The sequence below is a fragment of the Lithobates pipiens genome, unplaced genomic scaffold, assembly GCF_037356315.1.
Source record: "Lithobates pipiens isolate NorthernLeopardFrog02 unplaced genomic scaffold, aLitPip1_a1.2 Scaffold_18, whole genome shotgun sequence".
NCBI classification, from domain to species: domain Eukaryota; kingdom Metazoa; phylum Chordata; class Amphibia; order Anura; family Ranidae; genus Lithobates; species Lithobates pipiens.
In genome coordinates, this window is record NW_027507758.1 from 192,765,359 (window position 1) to 192,781,358 (window position 16,000).

The 16,000-nt window shown below is 43.7% G+C and overlaps 1 protein-coding gene across 2 annotated transcripts in view; it reads right to left on the bottom strand.

The window, feature by feature from the left end:
* The window catches only part of EDARADD (EDAR associated via death domain), a 233,090-nt gene that overhangs the window by 169,579 nt on the left and 47,511 nt on the right, over positions 1–16,000 (bottom strand). Inside the window, exon 2 of one of the 2 annotated variants that reach the window (XM_077486485.1) lies at positions 4,370–4,431. In XM_077486485.1, coding sequence (XP_077342611.1) covers positions 4,370–4,431 — 62 coding nt within the window. The remainder of the gene's footprint in view (positions 1–4,369; positions 4,432–16,000) is intronic. The other variant, XM_077486486.1, reaches the window with a different exon arrangement.

The window sequence follows — 16,000 nt, forward strand, 5'->3', positions numbered from 1 at the left end:
TCTTCTTGCCACTCTTCCATAAAGGCCAGATTTGTGGAGTAATCGTTGTCCTGACAGATTCTCCCTCCTGAGCTGTTGATCTCTGCAGCTCCTCCAGAGTTACCAGGAGCCTCTTGGCTGCTTCCCTGATTAATTCTCTCCTTACCAGCCTTTCAGTTTAGATGGACAGCTATGTCTTGGTAGGTTTTCTGTTGCGCCATACTCTTTCCATTTTCAGATGATGGAGTGAACAGTGCTCCGTGAGATGTTTAACCACTTACAGACCGGACCATTTTGCTGGTCAAAGACCAGACCACTTTTTGCCATTCGGCACAGCGTCGCTTTAACTGACAATTGCGCGGCCATGCGACGTGGCTCCCGAACAAAATTGACGTCCTTTTTTTCCCACAAATAGAGCTTTCTTTTGGTGGTATTTGATCACCCCTGCGGTTTTTATTTTTTGCGCTATAAACAAAAATAGAGCGACAATTTTGAAAAAAACGCATTATTTTTTACTTTTTGTTATAATAAATATCCCCCAAAAATATATATAAAAACATTTTTTTTCCCTCAGTTTAGGCTGATACGTATTCTTCTACATATTTTTGGTAAAAAAAAATCGCAATAAGCGATTGATTGGTTTGCGCAAAAGTTATAGTGTTTACAAAATAGGGATAGTTTTATGGCATTTTTAGTAATAATTTTTTATTTATTTTTTTTACTAGTAATGGCAGCGATCAGCGATTTTTATTGTGACTGCGACATTGTGGCGGACACATCGGACATTTTTGACACATTTTTGGGACCATTGTCATTTATACAGTAATCACTGCTATATAAATGGAGTGATTCCTGTGTAAATGACACTGGCAGTGAAGGGGTTAACCAGTGGGTGGCAGTGTAGGGGTTAAGTGTTCCTAGGGGTGTGTTACTAACTGTGGGGGGGTTGGGCTTTCATTTAGTGAACAATGATCTCTGCTCCAATCACATGGAGCAGAAATCAGCGTCACTAGTTGCTAGGCAGAATGGAGAAATGCTGTTTACATGGCATTTCCTCCATTCAGCCGTCCCGTGAGATGATCGTGGGTATGCCCGCAGCGATTGAGTCCGCGGGGCCCGCGCCCAGACTCACAGGGGTCCCGACCGGCACGCGAGCGCGCCAGCGCCGGCGCGCTCGCGATGGCAGGGCGGCATTGAAGATTGGACGTACCTGTACAGCAATATGCCTGCCCGTGCCATTCTGCCGACGTACATCGGCGTGCGCTGGTCGGGAACCGGTTAAAGTATGGGATATTTTTTTTTATGACCCAACCCTGCTTTAAACTTCTCCACAACTTTATCCCTGACCTGTCTGGTGTGTTCCTTGGCTTTCATAATGCTGTTTGTTCACTAAGGTTCTCTAACAAACCCCAGAAGGCTTCACAGAACAGCTGTGTTTATACTGAGATTAAATCACACACAGGTGTACTCTATTTACTAAATAGGGGACTTCTGAAGGCAATTGGTTCCACTAGAGTTTCGTTGGGGGTATCAGAGTAAAGGGGGCTGAATACAAATGTACGCCACATTTTCAGATATTTATTTGTAAAAAAATGTGAAAACCATTTATCATTCAGCAAAGGAAAGACACATACCAAAAAAGATTAGAGAGTGTTGCTCACCCCCAAGATACAGAAAATGGGAAGAATTCCCCCACAGAGGGGTTTTTAGGCATCAAAAAATGAAAAGGATGAATAATGTATAAAAATTCAATATTCATTGATGTGAAAAAACATAACACAATGATTAAAAATGAGCTCCAGTAGGAAAATAATTATAAAGAAAATGGATATACAGTTGCAGACGACAATTTCATATCAACATTATACAAAAAATTTCAATAATGTGAGAATGTAACCTTGACACGTTTCAACCCATTTATTGATGTGAAAAAACCCATGTTTTTTCACATCAATAAATATTGAATTTTTAAACATTATTCATCCTTTTCATTTTTTGCTGCCTAAAAACCTCACTGTGGGGGAATTCTTCCCATGTTCTAACCATTTATCATTTCCCTGCCACTTCACAATTATGTGCCACTTTGTAAATACATTTACGTTTTTGTTGCAATGTGATAAAATGTGGAAAATTTCAAGGGGTATGAATCGTTTTTGAAGGCACTGTAAGGCCGCGTACACACGGGCGGACTGTTCGCCCAACTTTGTCCGCTGAACAGTGTTTCAGCGGACAGTCCGCTCGTGTGTGGGCTTCAGCGGACAGTCTGACGAACAAAGTTTTTCGGAAATCCCGTAAAACTGTCCGCTGAAACTTGGTTTGAGCGGACAGTCCGCTCGTGTGTAGGCTTGTTCGTCAAACTAAGTCTCGCGCATGCTCAGAAAGAATTTACACGCCGAAGGTTGCATTGCAGTGTACAGGACGTCGTTTTTCTAGTCCCGTCGTACGTGCCGTTCACGTCATCCCGCACGGTTTCAGCGGACTGTTCGTTCATCGTGTGTGGTCAAGTCTGCTCATGCTAATTTTGAGCGGACTGTTTGTCAAACTGTTTGACGAACAAGGTTGGGCGAACAGTCCGCGCGTGTGTACGCGACCTAAGTGTTATCTTCTCACATAGGCTCCAATGGAAACTACAAATGGCCATTTAACCGGTTCCTGACCGGCGCGCGCCAATGTACGTTGGCAGAATGGCACGGGCAGGCATATTGGCGTACAGGTACGTCCAATCTTCACTGCCGCCCTGCCATCGCGAGCGCGCCGCCGGCGGCGCGTTCGCATTCCGGTCGGGACCCCCGTGAGTTCGGTTGCGGGTCCCGCGGACTCGATCGCCGCGGGCATACCCGTGATCATATCACGGGACAGCTGAATGGAGGAAATGCCGTGTAAACAGCATTTCCCCATTCTGCCTAGCAACTAGTGATGCTGATCTCTGCTCCATGTGATTGGAGCAGAGATCAGTGTTCACTAAATGAAAGCCCAACCCCCCCACAGTTAGTAACACACCCCTAGGAACACTTAACCCCTACACTGCCACCCACTGGTTAACCCCTTCACTGCCAGTGTCATTTACACAGGAATCACTCCATTTATATAGCAGTGATTACTGTATAAATGACAATGGTCCCAAAAATGTGTCAAAAATGTCTGATGTGTCCGCCGCAATGTCGCAATCACAATAAAAATGGCTGATCGCTGCCATTACTAGTAAAAAAATAAATAAAAAATTATTAATAAAAATGCCATAAAACTATCCCTATTTTGTAAACGCTATAACTTTTGCGCAAACCAATCAATAATCGCTTGCGATTTTTTTTACCAAAAATATGTAGAAGAATATGTATTGGCCTAAACTGAGGGAAAAAAAAGTTTTTTTATATATTTTTGGGGGATATTTATTATAACAAAAAGTAAAAAATAATGTTTTTTTTTTCAAAATTGACGCTCTATTATTGTTTATAGCGCAAAAAATAAAAACCGCAGGGGTGATCAAATACCACCAAAAGAAAGCTCTATTTGTGGGAAAAAAGGACATCAATTTTGCTTGGGAGTCACGTCGCACGACTGCGCAATTGCCAGTTAAAGCAACGCAGTGCCGAATCTCAAAAAGTGGTCTGGTCTTTGACCAGCAAAATGGTCCGGCCTGTAAGTGGTTAAACATACATTATGCAGACGTGGTTCACTGTTACTGTCATTCACATCGAGGAATCTAAACCTGAGAAATGCCATGCAGCCATTGCTGGAGTGTATGTGAACAGGAAGTAACTGCAAAGAGGCTGTATAAGATTAACAGCACAGAGATGCAACAGGATAAAAAAGTTAAAAACTGTATTTTCTAAAGGGAAAAATGGCAGTTGTTTATGATACATGATTTAGCAAACTAAATACCAAAAGGTTTGCATCAACTTTATCGCTGGTCAGTCTCCTGCCTCAGTAATTCCATTGTGCTGCAAAAAATTAGTCGAGTGCCAACTGCTCGTTGAATATTAGTAAATAGATAGGAAAGTATATTATATTTTCTTGTTTTAATTATTTATTTATTTTTTTACATTTTTTTCATCTGCTTTCTGGCCTAGGCCAAAATGATGTCATACATCCCAGGAGTCCTCATGGGCATTTTATTTCTTTCATCTGGAGGAGATGTGATGGGACTTTCTCAGCTAAGCACACACTCTTGCCTGCATACCTGAGCTAAAGGCAGATGGATTCCAGGGGGTAAATGCTACATGAATAACTTGCTCATATTCAAGATGGCCACCGCTAAAAATGGTAAGGAGTCTTTCTCAAAGTGAATTCTCAACAAAATAGAACATGGAGACATGGATGGATGGGGGTTTGCTGGGCAAATATACTGTACAGTAACTAGAGTACATCTTTACACAAACAAATTACTTACGGTCTCAAACAACATTGTGCTGGGCTCCGTATCCTCAACTGGTTCTTTAACATCATGATCTGCTGAGAAATACATTTCAGGTTAAAAGACATTCGAAAGGGATCTCATATTCTTTCTTTTTAATAGTGCGCAAAGAATGACGGAGGGTGATATGTGTCCATCCCTTGTGCTGCACTTTATCAATCACTGCAATATTTGAATGCAGCACATGCTTATTGGAGGGATTATTCTTTGTTATATGAAGATTAGTCAAACATTTTAGAAAATAATCTCCCCAATAAGCAATGGTGTCAGACCTTTTGACTTTTCTGGGTAACATTAGAAGAAGAGGAATTGTCTTAGGCCACACAGAAAATACACTAACAATAAGGATAGCTGATGATCAGAAAAAAATAGGCAGATCACACATGAACGATCACTGATGTCGATAATGTACATATGTGAGTAATAAAACTTATTTTTTTTGTAATATTTATTATAAAAGTAAAGTAAAAGAGGGTAACATAAAACCAGTGCAATATCTGACACTGTTTTTCATAAACTAACACATCAATATCTGGTTGGAAGGATGTAGTAGCAATTCTTAATTAATTCTCAAGGTGCTCATCAGATATTTTGGTTCTAATGTATAAAAGCCCAGTAAAGAGACACTGTCATTTTTTTCTTGTGTGTAAGTGTAAGTGTAAACTACTTTGTACAACAACAAAAAAAAAATCAAAATTTTTAAGTATTTTTACTATTTTATGTTGGGCTGCATTCTTAGCCATCTTGGGTCACATGCGGACACCCCTGATTTAGAATGTTAAGAAGAATGTCTTTATAAATTCTTCATTAGCAAGCAAAATTGCAAAATGCCCTTCTGTATGTAAGTGACCATAGCAAGATTGTTTTTTTTGCAATAATTTATATAAACTTAGCATCTTAAGAATGCTACATGTTCTAAAACTTACAATTGTTTTACATTCCAGGAATGCATATCTATTGATCTGATTCATATCCCATTACACCTGGTCAGTGCATTACTGAAGTAAAGAAATCCCTAATTAAAGGTTGGGCTCTTGGCAGGGGCATTTGCCTTGACAGCAATTTTACAGGGGGCCAGTGCCACCCCCCAGCAGAAGGCATACTAGTGAGCAGTCCATTTGCAAAGGAAAGCAAAGAACAGGGGCGGACTGGGCCGCCGATTTCATGCTCCAAAAATAGGCCACTGCATGGGGTGCATATAGACTAGACTGAGAACCGGTTAGGTATAAGAACCCAGTCATAAGGCTGGATCTGCCTCCACCTCCATCCCCACCGCTGTCTGAGGCTCTACTGGCCACTGGTTGCTACATCCGCCTGGCATATAGCAACCAGTGACGTCACAGTCGCGACTCCCCACCCTAATGCAGAGGGAGCCAGAGGCAGCGCCAGCATTCAAAGAGGAGGAGGATTTAGCTAGCTCCTTCTCCATGCCTAGTGCTCTCTACAGTCCACCCACCTCCTCTATCTTCTCCGGGCCTCTGGCATTCTCTGAGGGAAGAAAGGAATTAAAGTGTAAGGTGAGGGTGAGGGCCAGATTGATTCAGTGTGTGTTCGCTGTCTGAGGCTCTACTGGCCACTGGTTGCTACCTCCGCCTAGCATATAGCAACCAGTGACGTCACAGTCGAGACTCCCCACCCTAATGCAGAGGGAGCCAGAGGCAGCGCCAGCATTCAAAGAGGAGGAGGATTTAGCTAGCTCCTTCTCCATGCCTAGTGCTCTCTACAGTCCACCCACCTCCTCTATCTTCTCCGGGCCTCTGGCATTCTCTGAGGGAAGAAAGGAATTAAAGTGTAAGGTTAGGGTGAGGGCCAGATTGATTCAGTGTGTGCAGTGTCATCATGAGGGATCCGGGCACAGTCACTGCAGAGCCAGAGACCCATACAAAAAGGAGGGGTTCATGCTGGGACTTTGGTCCTTCACTTTTGGGGGATGTGACCCCCAAAAATGAAGGACTACAGGTCCCAGCATGAGCCCCTCAGAGCTGATGATGTGAGACGCCCTGCTCCCTCCCCAGCTAGTGAAGGACTACAGGTCCCAGCATGAACCTGTGAGATCTAGGAGGTTACATCCTTAAATCTAAAGGGTACATGCTGGAATTTGTAGTCCTTCACTTTTGGGGGTCAAATCCTCAGGGTTTACTGCTGGGACCATCCCAAAAGTGAAGGACTGCAAGTTCAAGCATGAACCCCTCAGAGCTGAGGATGTGACACCCCCTAACTAGTGAAGGACTACAACTTAAAGCTTGAACTGCTGAGATCTAATGATGTGACCCCTTAGATCTCAGGACCCAGGGTTCATTCATGCTTGGACCGCATAGCCACCAGAGACCCTACACAGCCATCAGAGATCCTGCATAGCCACCAGAGACCCTGCACACCCACCAGAGCCCCACACAGCCACCAGAGAGCCCACATAGCCACCAGAGACCCCACACAGCCACCAAAGACCCTGAACAGCCGCCAGAGAGCCCGCATAACCACCAGAGATCAACCAGAGAACCCAAATAGCCACTTGAGAAGGAAGGGGTGGAACAAATTTAGATGGGGGGCATCGGATTTTAGTCTTGCCTGGGGCAGCACAATGTCTGACAGAAAAAGTCTGATGGAAGCTTTTCATCGTATATTCCGATCATGTGTATGCCTCATCTGACTTTTTTTTTTTTCGAAAATTCTGAAGAACCTAGAAATAGAACATGTTCTAAATATTTCCGACGGAACCACTTCCTATCGGGAAAACCGCTTGTCTGTATGCTGTTCCGACAGACCAAAAACGACACATGCTCTGAAGCAAGTATGAGACATAAGCGTTTGGTGTGGTAAAACTGGTGTTCGTATTGGAGCTAGCACATTCCTCACGCTGCTAATTCTGTGATCTTTTAAAGCAGCACATTCTTTTCTTCTTTATAATCCTAGAAGATTTGATAAAGTTGTTTTGCTGCTCATATTCACACAGGGTTCTTACAAACATATTTCTTCATTATTTATCCTGATCTCATGAATAATATTCTATTTTTTAAAAGCCGATCTCCATGATAATGTTTACAATTTTTTTTTATAGTCCTCTTTTAAAAAATGTTATTTCATCAAGATTTTTTTTAGGATTACATAAAAATTAGTTTCTAGTGATCTCCATATAATTTTTTTTTGTGTCAAGTTACCTCAATAACATTATTATCTTGTATTTTTTATTAACCTCAAGGAGGTTGGTGTCCCTTGTAAATTTGACATTGTCTTTTTGAAATGTACCTGCCTACTCACAAACAAACTGTTCTATTTGAAGAAAAACACATAGGAAAGTATATCCGGGTAACAAAATAAAGAGGAAGTCAACGCTGGAGAAACTTTTGGAATTTGAGAAGCCTTTTGGCCCCCAGGGCACACATCAAGTCTGTGGAAAAGAGCTCAGGACCAGCAGCAGATGACATATCTCTCCCCAAGCTGTGGTACTACAACAGCCTGTGTCTTCTGTCAGACCAGACTGAACCCAGGCCATCACTTTCTTGTCTTCCCTGCAGACTTCCCTCCATGCTTACCTGCAGCCTTCTCTGCAGCCTTCCTTGGAGGCTGTGGCTCTGGTGGTGGACTTGTGGTAGGAAGAGGAGGATGGGCTTGCTCATATATGTGTCTGTTCTCAGTCAGCTGGCCCCTCAACCCCTCCTGAAGGGCATCAAAAAATTCCCTCCCCGAGGAGGTGTTGGCCCTTCTCCAATTCTAGCAACTTGGTGGCTAGATAGCAGCCATAGGCCTCTTCAGCGTTGGGGGGGCTCCTGAGGAAATCTCTGGCTTCCCTAATGAGGCATCGTCCCCTTCCTGGGCTTTTTGGGGGGAGGCACCTGGGATTGGGTGAGGCTCCTACTGGGCCATGCCACCCCCTGGCTGCCACTGGGCACGGCCTCCTCCTGGCTGCCACTGGGCACGCCTCCTCCTGGCTGCCACTGGGCATGGCTTCCTCCCGGCTGACGCTTTCTAGACACTCCTCCTGGCTGAGCTCATCCTGTGTATAAAAAAGGGACATAGTTTTCCTTTTTGCTTCATCAACATCCACTTCTTCCAGGATGGAAGGGCAAGGTTGTTCCTCGTCAGCCTCTGCTGGGGTTGGGGGAAGGGTGGAGAAAAGGCTGCAGGAAAGGGTAGAAAGTTATTCCCTGGCTTCAGTCTGGTCGTCCAGAAACCGCAGTTTGTTGAAGTACAACAGCCTGGGGACATACACTTGCTCTGCTGATGCTCCTGATAGGAGTGATTTTTGGATCTTACTATGCTCCTTCTTATACATGTTCCTCAAGATCCCAATTTTATTTTCCAAAAACTTCATGTTTGCATTGGGGACCCGAGTCTTCACAAATTCCAGAAGTTTCTCCAGCGCTGACCTACTAGCTTGTTTATTATAATATAAGCTGTGCTTCACCTTCCACAAATTCCTCATCTCCCAGTATCTGTCTATGAAACTGGCCATGAATTCTGGGTCCTTAAGGTGATTCATCTTTGCTGTAAGATAATACACAGCAAATGTCAGCCTAAACTCTCATTATCATATCCCAATATAGGCCTCAATCATGAAGCAGTATAGGCCACTGTGATGAGCCAAGTACAAATTTTACCTTTGTTTTGGAGGCTTGCAAACTTCCGTTTGTCCTTCCTCCACACACAGATTGTACGTACGACACATGCGTGTTAGCTTGATATAGATTGCACATGAGTGAGACTCTGCCCACGTCACCCGTCCCTGACGTTCTTTCTCAAAGAGTCCCCACCCTGTTTTTTTTGTCGCACTGGGAGAGGAACATGGTGGAGACACAGCAGGTAAATACTACTAGTAGTAATGAGGAGGAAAGCCCGGATACCGAAACGTCCTGATCCAGGAGGAGGTTTAAGGCCTCCAATATGTCCTTTGAGGAGATGGTGGAGACGGTCCACATATTAAAGATATGATGGAAAGAATGGGCTGTACCCAAACCCCAATCTGCGAAAGGCCAAAATCATGATTAAAGTGGTGAAGAGTCTGCGGCAGAAATCTGGGATACGACGATCAAAGAAGCAATTAAGAAAACGCTGGTCAGACCTAAAATTAAGGGAGCAGGATCAGTACAGAACGATAAAGAAAATACTTCAAAAAAGTAAGTACTTGTCGTGTGTTGCTATTATGATTATTAACTTGCAAGCTGCTCCATGTGCTTTTCTTTACTGTTGTACAGTTTTAAATGGCTACTTTCATGTTCGTGGGCACAGTAATAGTTCGTAGGAAACATTGTTCGTTTTCCAACTAAATACAATGTTTTTAGCTGATACAGGGTTAACTACATTTGGTCATGCTAATTTGTATTAAAAGAAGTTCAGAACATTGTTGTCTAGATGTCTTTGAAACTGGAATGAATTGCAAACTTGATTCAGTGGAATCTAAGGAGAGGACACTCAGCAACTGTTTACACATCTGGACTCAGGAGCACTAGTGTGGGACACCAGAGCACATTTTTTAGGGTGACCCACACAGGTGGATACTTGGGGTGTCTCCATCTGTGTAACTTGTCCAAAAAAGGTAAGTATTACAGCTTGGTTAAAAGGAAATTAATCATGTCTTCAACTTGGAACTCTGCCCAAACAGACAATTGTACACCACTTCCAAGCAATGTTTCATATTCCTATTTCTGGACTCAAATATCTGTGTGCTAAGTATACCTTTTGTTTCATTCTCATAGGGGAGAAAAGACTCGGAGGACACCACTCAAAGGACACCAGGGACCCCCCCACATCACCATAAAGAAGAAATCAGCTCAAGACCCCCCGTGGATCTGGAGGAAGGAGAGGTGGAGGAAGTGGGCGAGATTGTCACCCAAACAGGTTAGTGTCTGACACCCCAGCTTCAGGTAATCTATGTATGCCTGCATATTTATAATACATGTTTTTAACCAATTTTTAGGTGATGTGCTGGTTGTTGAACAGCAAGCTGAACCTTTCACAAGTGACAGCGCACAAAAGCTCATCCACGATCATGCTGTGGAATAATAAAATAGACATTATAAAGAAGAAATTGAATGTTATGGAACAACAAATGAAGAACATGATCGATGTGTTGGAAGAATATAAATTGTTAGGCTGAAACGATTAATCGATATTATTGATGACAATCGATAATGAAAATCGCTGTCAACGATTTTCATTATTGATTTGTTGGTCCACACCTTCCTCCTGTCCACCCGTGAAAAAAATCCTTCCCTCCTGTGTAATCCTGTGTTGCTGTCTGTGACCAGGCACATCCACGCCGCTGCACGTCTGCGGCACGCCTCTCCTCCTCGCTGACGTCATTCCCACAGATCTTCTCAGCCCTGCCCGCTGCTGCCTTGATGGAACAGAGGCGAGGGCAAGAAGCTGTGAGGAGAGCCAAGCTGTTGAGCTGCACATTGTGAAAAGGTAGCGGCTATATACAGTACAATACACTACACAGTAAAAACATGCATACATACACAGTACAACATTCACTGACCAGTGCCCCAACTAAGTATTCCTGGGGAGAGGGGGGTGTCCCATCATTGGTTTTGCTGGGAGGGAAGGGGGGAATAGTCATAGTGCCCCATTGGTGTTTCTGGGAGGGGGAGGGGGGGAATAGTGCCCATTGGTGTTTCTGGGGGGGAATAGTGCCCCATCATTGGTGTTCCCGGGAGGATTAGCGCCCCATCATTGGTGTCCCCGGGAGGAATAGCGCCCCATCATTGGTGTCCCCGGGAGGAATAGCGCCCCATCATTGGTGTCCCCGGGAGGAATAGCGCATCATCATTGGTGTCCCCGGGAGGAATAGCACCCCATCATTGGTGTCCCCGGGAGGAATAACGCCCCATCATTGGTGTCCCCGGGAGGAATAACGTCCCGGCATTGGTGTCCCTGGGAGGAATAACGTCCCGGCATTGGTGTCCCTGGCAGGAATAACACCCCGGCATTGGTGTCCCCGGGAGGAATAACGCCCCGGCATTAATGTCCCCAGGAGGAATAACGCCCCGTCATTGATGTCCCCTGGAGGAATAGCGCCCCGGCATTGGTGTCCCCGGGAGGATTAGTGCCCCGTCATTGGTGTCTACAGGAGGAATAGCACCCCGTCATTGGTGTCCCCGGGAGGAATAGTACCCCGTCATTGGTGTCCCCGGGAGGAATAACGCCCTGTCATTGGTGTTCCCAGAAGGAATAACGCCCCGTCATTGGTGTCCCCGGGAGGAATAGCGCCCCATCATTGGTGTCCCCGGGAGGAATAGCGCCCCATCATTGGTGTTCACTGGAGAAATAGCACCTCGTTTTTTTATGATTTTATCCGATTAATCGAAAAAATAATCGGCCGATTAATCGATTATGAAAATAATCGTTAGTTGCAGCCCTAATAAATTGGTTTCAAATCCCATCCATTTACCCTTTTGTTGGACTAAACCCAATTTTTGTTTTTACATTTTAAAAGCCAAATTTTGAAGATGCCCACAGTGTGTCAACATGTGTTATCTGCCATCAGGGGATCTCAATGTATGCATTTTGTGGGCGCAACACCTCGTAACTCTAGCAGGTGAGAGGAAGGGGTTGCCCCCCCAAAACACGTCCATTGATCCCCCATAAAGGGAGATAGCACATGTTGACGTTAGGCATGGGATCAGGAGGGAAATACCCATTTGGACTCCCAATTTTTGTGCTTCTTCAAAATGTGGCTTTTACAGGGGTGACATCACCTCATTCGATGAAGGCAGTATCAAGACATTTTTGACACTATAATGTCTGATATTGCTTTCAGTTTTTATATCTTAAATTTTGTAAGTTCCAGAGTTGTGTATGTTATGTTTTAAAACATGCCTGTTTGTAAAAAAAAAAAAAAAAAATTGAGAAAAAAAAAATATTTTTCTAAAAAAAATTCTAACGCACATGTGAATGTGCACAGATTAAAAAATTTGAGAATCAACAATGTGTGGCTTCTTCTTTCAATGCTCAATACCAGTTTTGTAAGTAATTTTGTGTTTACAGTGACAGTGGGGCTTATTTACTAAAGGAACATCGACTTGGCACTACAGGTGCACTAGGAGAACTTAGGAGACAGCCAAAAAGAAACACAAGTAATAAAGAAATTTCAAGATTTTATCAGATAATATTTTTTTTATGAAAAAATTTTAAGACACTGTCTGGCATAGCAATAGCCCCCTACCCATAAAATAATTTACATATTTCTCCTGAACTTCAAATGCGCTTTGGGGGGCCAAGCTAGGACGGCCAGTATCCAGGCCGTTAGGGAATTCTCTGTAATAAGTCCGGCCCCAGGCCCAACTGAGGCTATATAAAATTCTGTGCATTTTTTCTTAAATAATTGTGCAGTATGCAGCAGCATAGGATGATATGGTTGATTTTGTAGTCCGCCATATGGATTGCTCTCAGAAACAGGTGGAACCGGCTGGCCATTATCCCAAAGGTATTCTCAACGACTCTTCTTGCTCTGGCCAGCCGGTAGTTAAAAACTCTCCTCTCTGGGGTGAGGGTCCTTTGGGGGAATGGCCTCATCAGGTGCTCGCTGAGACCGAATGCTTCATCTGCAATAAAGACAAAGGGGAGTCCATCCACGTTGTCCGCATCAGGTGGCAATGCCAGGCGACCAGACCACCTGGAGACGTTGGTAAAACTCCATCTGGGCGAAGACTCCTCCATCCAACATCCGGCCATTCCACCCCCACGTCCACATAGAGGAACTCATAGTGTGCTGACACCACCGAAATTAACACTACACTATTAAACCCCTTATAGTTATAATAGTAAGACCCCTAATGGGGTGGTGGCACAATGTGGACATGCTTCCCATCTATAGCCCCTCCACAGTTGGGAAAGTCCCAACGGTCAGAAAAATGGGAGGCCATAGTCTCCCATTCCTATTACATTGAAGGAAACTGTGGAGTTAAACAAGAAAAAAAATATAAGTACTTTTGCACATAACATTGCAAGCAGATTACACAAAAAACATTCTTGCACAACATCAGTATAACATTTATTTTAAGGAGTATTTAAAGACAAAAAATATGAGGCCCGCTTATCAGATTCCTCACCCCCTCTGATGGACCATTGATAAAATTGTATTAGGGGGGGGGAAAGGTTTGAGGTGACTTTGGGAGGCAAAAAAAAAGACGCCTCCAGTACACATTTTAGGGGGGGGAGGTTGGTGTTATACATGAATTTAAGGACACAAATAACATTTGGACACATTTTAGGGGTGTTTCAGGAAAAGCAGTACAATGGAGCTGACAATATACATTGTTAAAGGACTAGGCTATCGATGTATATGGGCCAAGGATAGCATGCTGGGGAGGTTAGTGAAGGCAAATATGCATGTAGGCCAAAAAAGGGGCATTAAAAGCTTCCAGCATGCATGAGAATAAAGGGGACATTCACAGCATATTCCAATCATGGTAATTTGGGAATGATGAAATAAATATAATGTGATGTTAAAGGAGAAAACTTACCTTAATATAGTCCTTCTGCAGGACCTGGATGATGGCAGAACAGGTCTCTAGAATAATGATCCCCAGAGCCTGGCGGGAGATGCCTGTTGAGAACTTGAGGTCCTGCAAGCTTCTCCCAGTCGCCAAGTACCGCAACGCGGTGACTAGCCTCTACTCAGTAGTGATGGCTGCCGCATGCAGGTATCCTGCCTGCTGATATAAGGGGTGAGCAAAGTCAACAGCTGGTGAAAAATGGGGTCCGTCATCCTGATATAATTCCTGAAATCATCAGGATTATTCTCCTGGATCTCATGAAGAAATGGCATGTGCGAGAATTGGAGTAACCAATTCTTGGTCCATGAACTCCTCCTCGCCCTGTTCATGGACTGGTCTTGGGTCAAAGTATAAACCCCAACACCAAGCCCCCACACAGCACGAACTATACGACGAGTACGTACCCACACCATGGTTTTAAAACGGTCGGCTGGTCAGAACGAACTTAACCGAACGCACTGAAGAACAGCAAGGCCTGTGAAGAGCGAGCTGAAAACACTACAAGGGAATATGCATATTCAAATATCAATATATGTGCTGTGATGAAACAGTGGTAAAAAGGCCTTAAAAAGAGCTTGCACAACCAGATAAAGAAATACAATGCATAATCAAAAAAAGACCATGTCAGCATGTTAGCAGTCTATAGCCTCTGATGATACAAAGAGATGAAACAAATTCTCCTATGTAAGTTGTACCTGTTTATCTGCTGTCATCTCTGTTCAAAGTCCAGAATTTATCCCCTTCCCGCCGAGCGTACGCAGATGTGCGTACTCGGCTTCCGGGGGTTATACCGGGATGATGCCCGCACCTGCAGGTCTTTTCCCGGTATCATTTTTTCACAGCGAGCGATTGGCTATCCAGCCATAACAACCGATGCGGCTAAAAGCTCCTCGGCTGTTATGCCGGAGGAGCGGGAGGGGACGTCCCCCCTCCCGCCACCTCCCGCCACTGTTACCGGTGCTCCTGCTCAATCGGGAGCACCGAATCACGATCTGCTGCTTCTGGCTGCTGGGCAGGGACTGGAATGAAGTATTAAGCGGCTTCATTTCAGTCTCCTAATAGTAAACACGGAAGCGACGTCATGACGTCACTCCCCGTTTACTCGACTGACAATGGCGCCGGTTTTAAAAAAATATACACTATTCAGAATTGCCGTTTTCGGTGATCTGAATACATTGAAGTGTAAAGGAGGAATCCCTCCATAAAGAGTACCTGTCACCACCTATTACTGTCACAAGGGATGTTTACATTCCTTGTGACAGCAATAAAAGTGATACATTTTTTTTTTTAAAGCAAAGAAAACACATACGGAAGTCACGCCCGCATATGTAAATGGTGTTCAAATCACACATGTGAGGTATTGCCGCGATCGTCAGAGCGAGAGTAATAATTCTAGCACTAGACCTCCTCTGTAACGCTAACCTGGTAACCGTAAAAAAAAATTAAAGCGTCACCTATTGATATTTTTAGGTACCGTACATTGTCGTCATTCCACGAGTGCGTGCAATTATAAAGTGTGACATGTTTGGTATCTATTTACTCAACGTAACATTATCTTTCACATTATGCAAAAAATTTTTGCTAATTTTACTGTTTTTTTTTTTTTAATTCATGAAAGTGTCCCTTTTCCCAAAAAGTTGCATTTAAAACACCACTGCGCAAATACCGTGTGACATAAAATATTGCAACAATCGCTGTTTTATTCTCTAGAGTCTCTGTTAAAAATATATATATATATATATATATATATATAATTTTTGCGGGTTCCAAGTAATTTTCTAGCAAAAAATATGGATTTTAACTTGTAAACACCAAATGCCAAAAATAGGCTTAGTCATGAAAGGGTTAAAAATCCTGTCTGAGAGTTTAAAAACGGGCAGAGAGCTGAAATTACACTCCAAAGAGCTCAGTGAGGAGAACTCCAAGAGCTGATTGGATGTAAGAGACACACTCTTCACGCAGCACACAGGAACAGAGCCGAGGCTGTCAGTCAGCTAGAGGTCCTTCCCCCGTCACCTTTTTTCTCTCTTTTTTGTCAGGAATACTTGTCAGAAATGACTCATGCAGATAGCAGAGGAACGAAGTAGCAGACAGAAATTACACTTTGTGC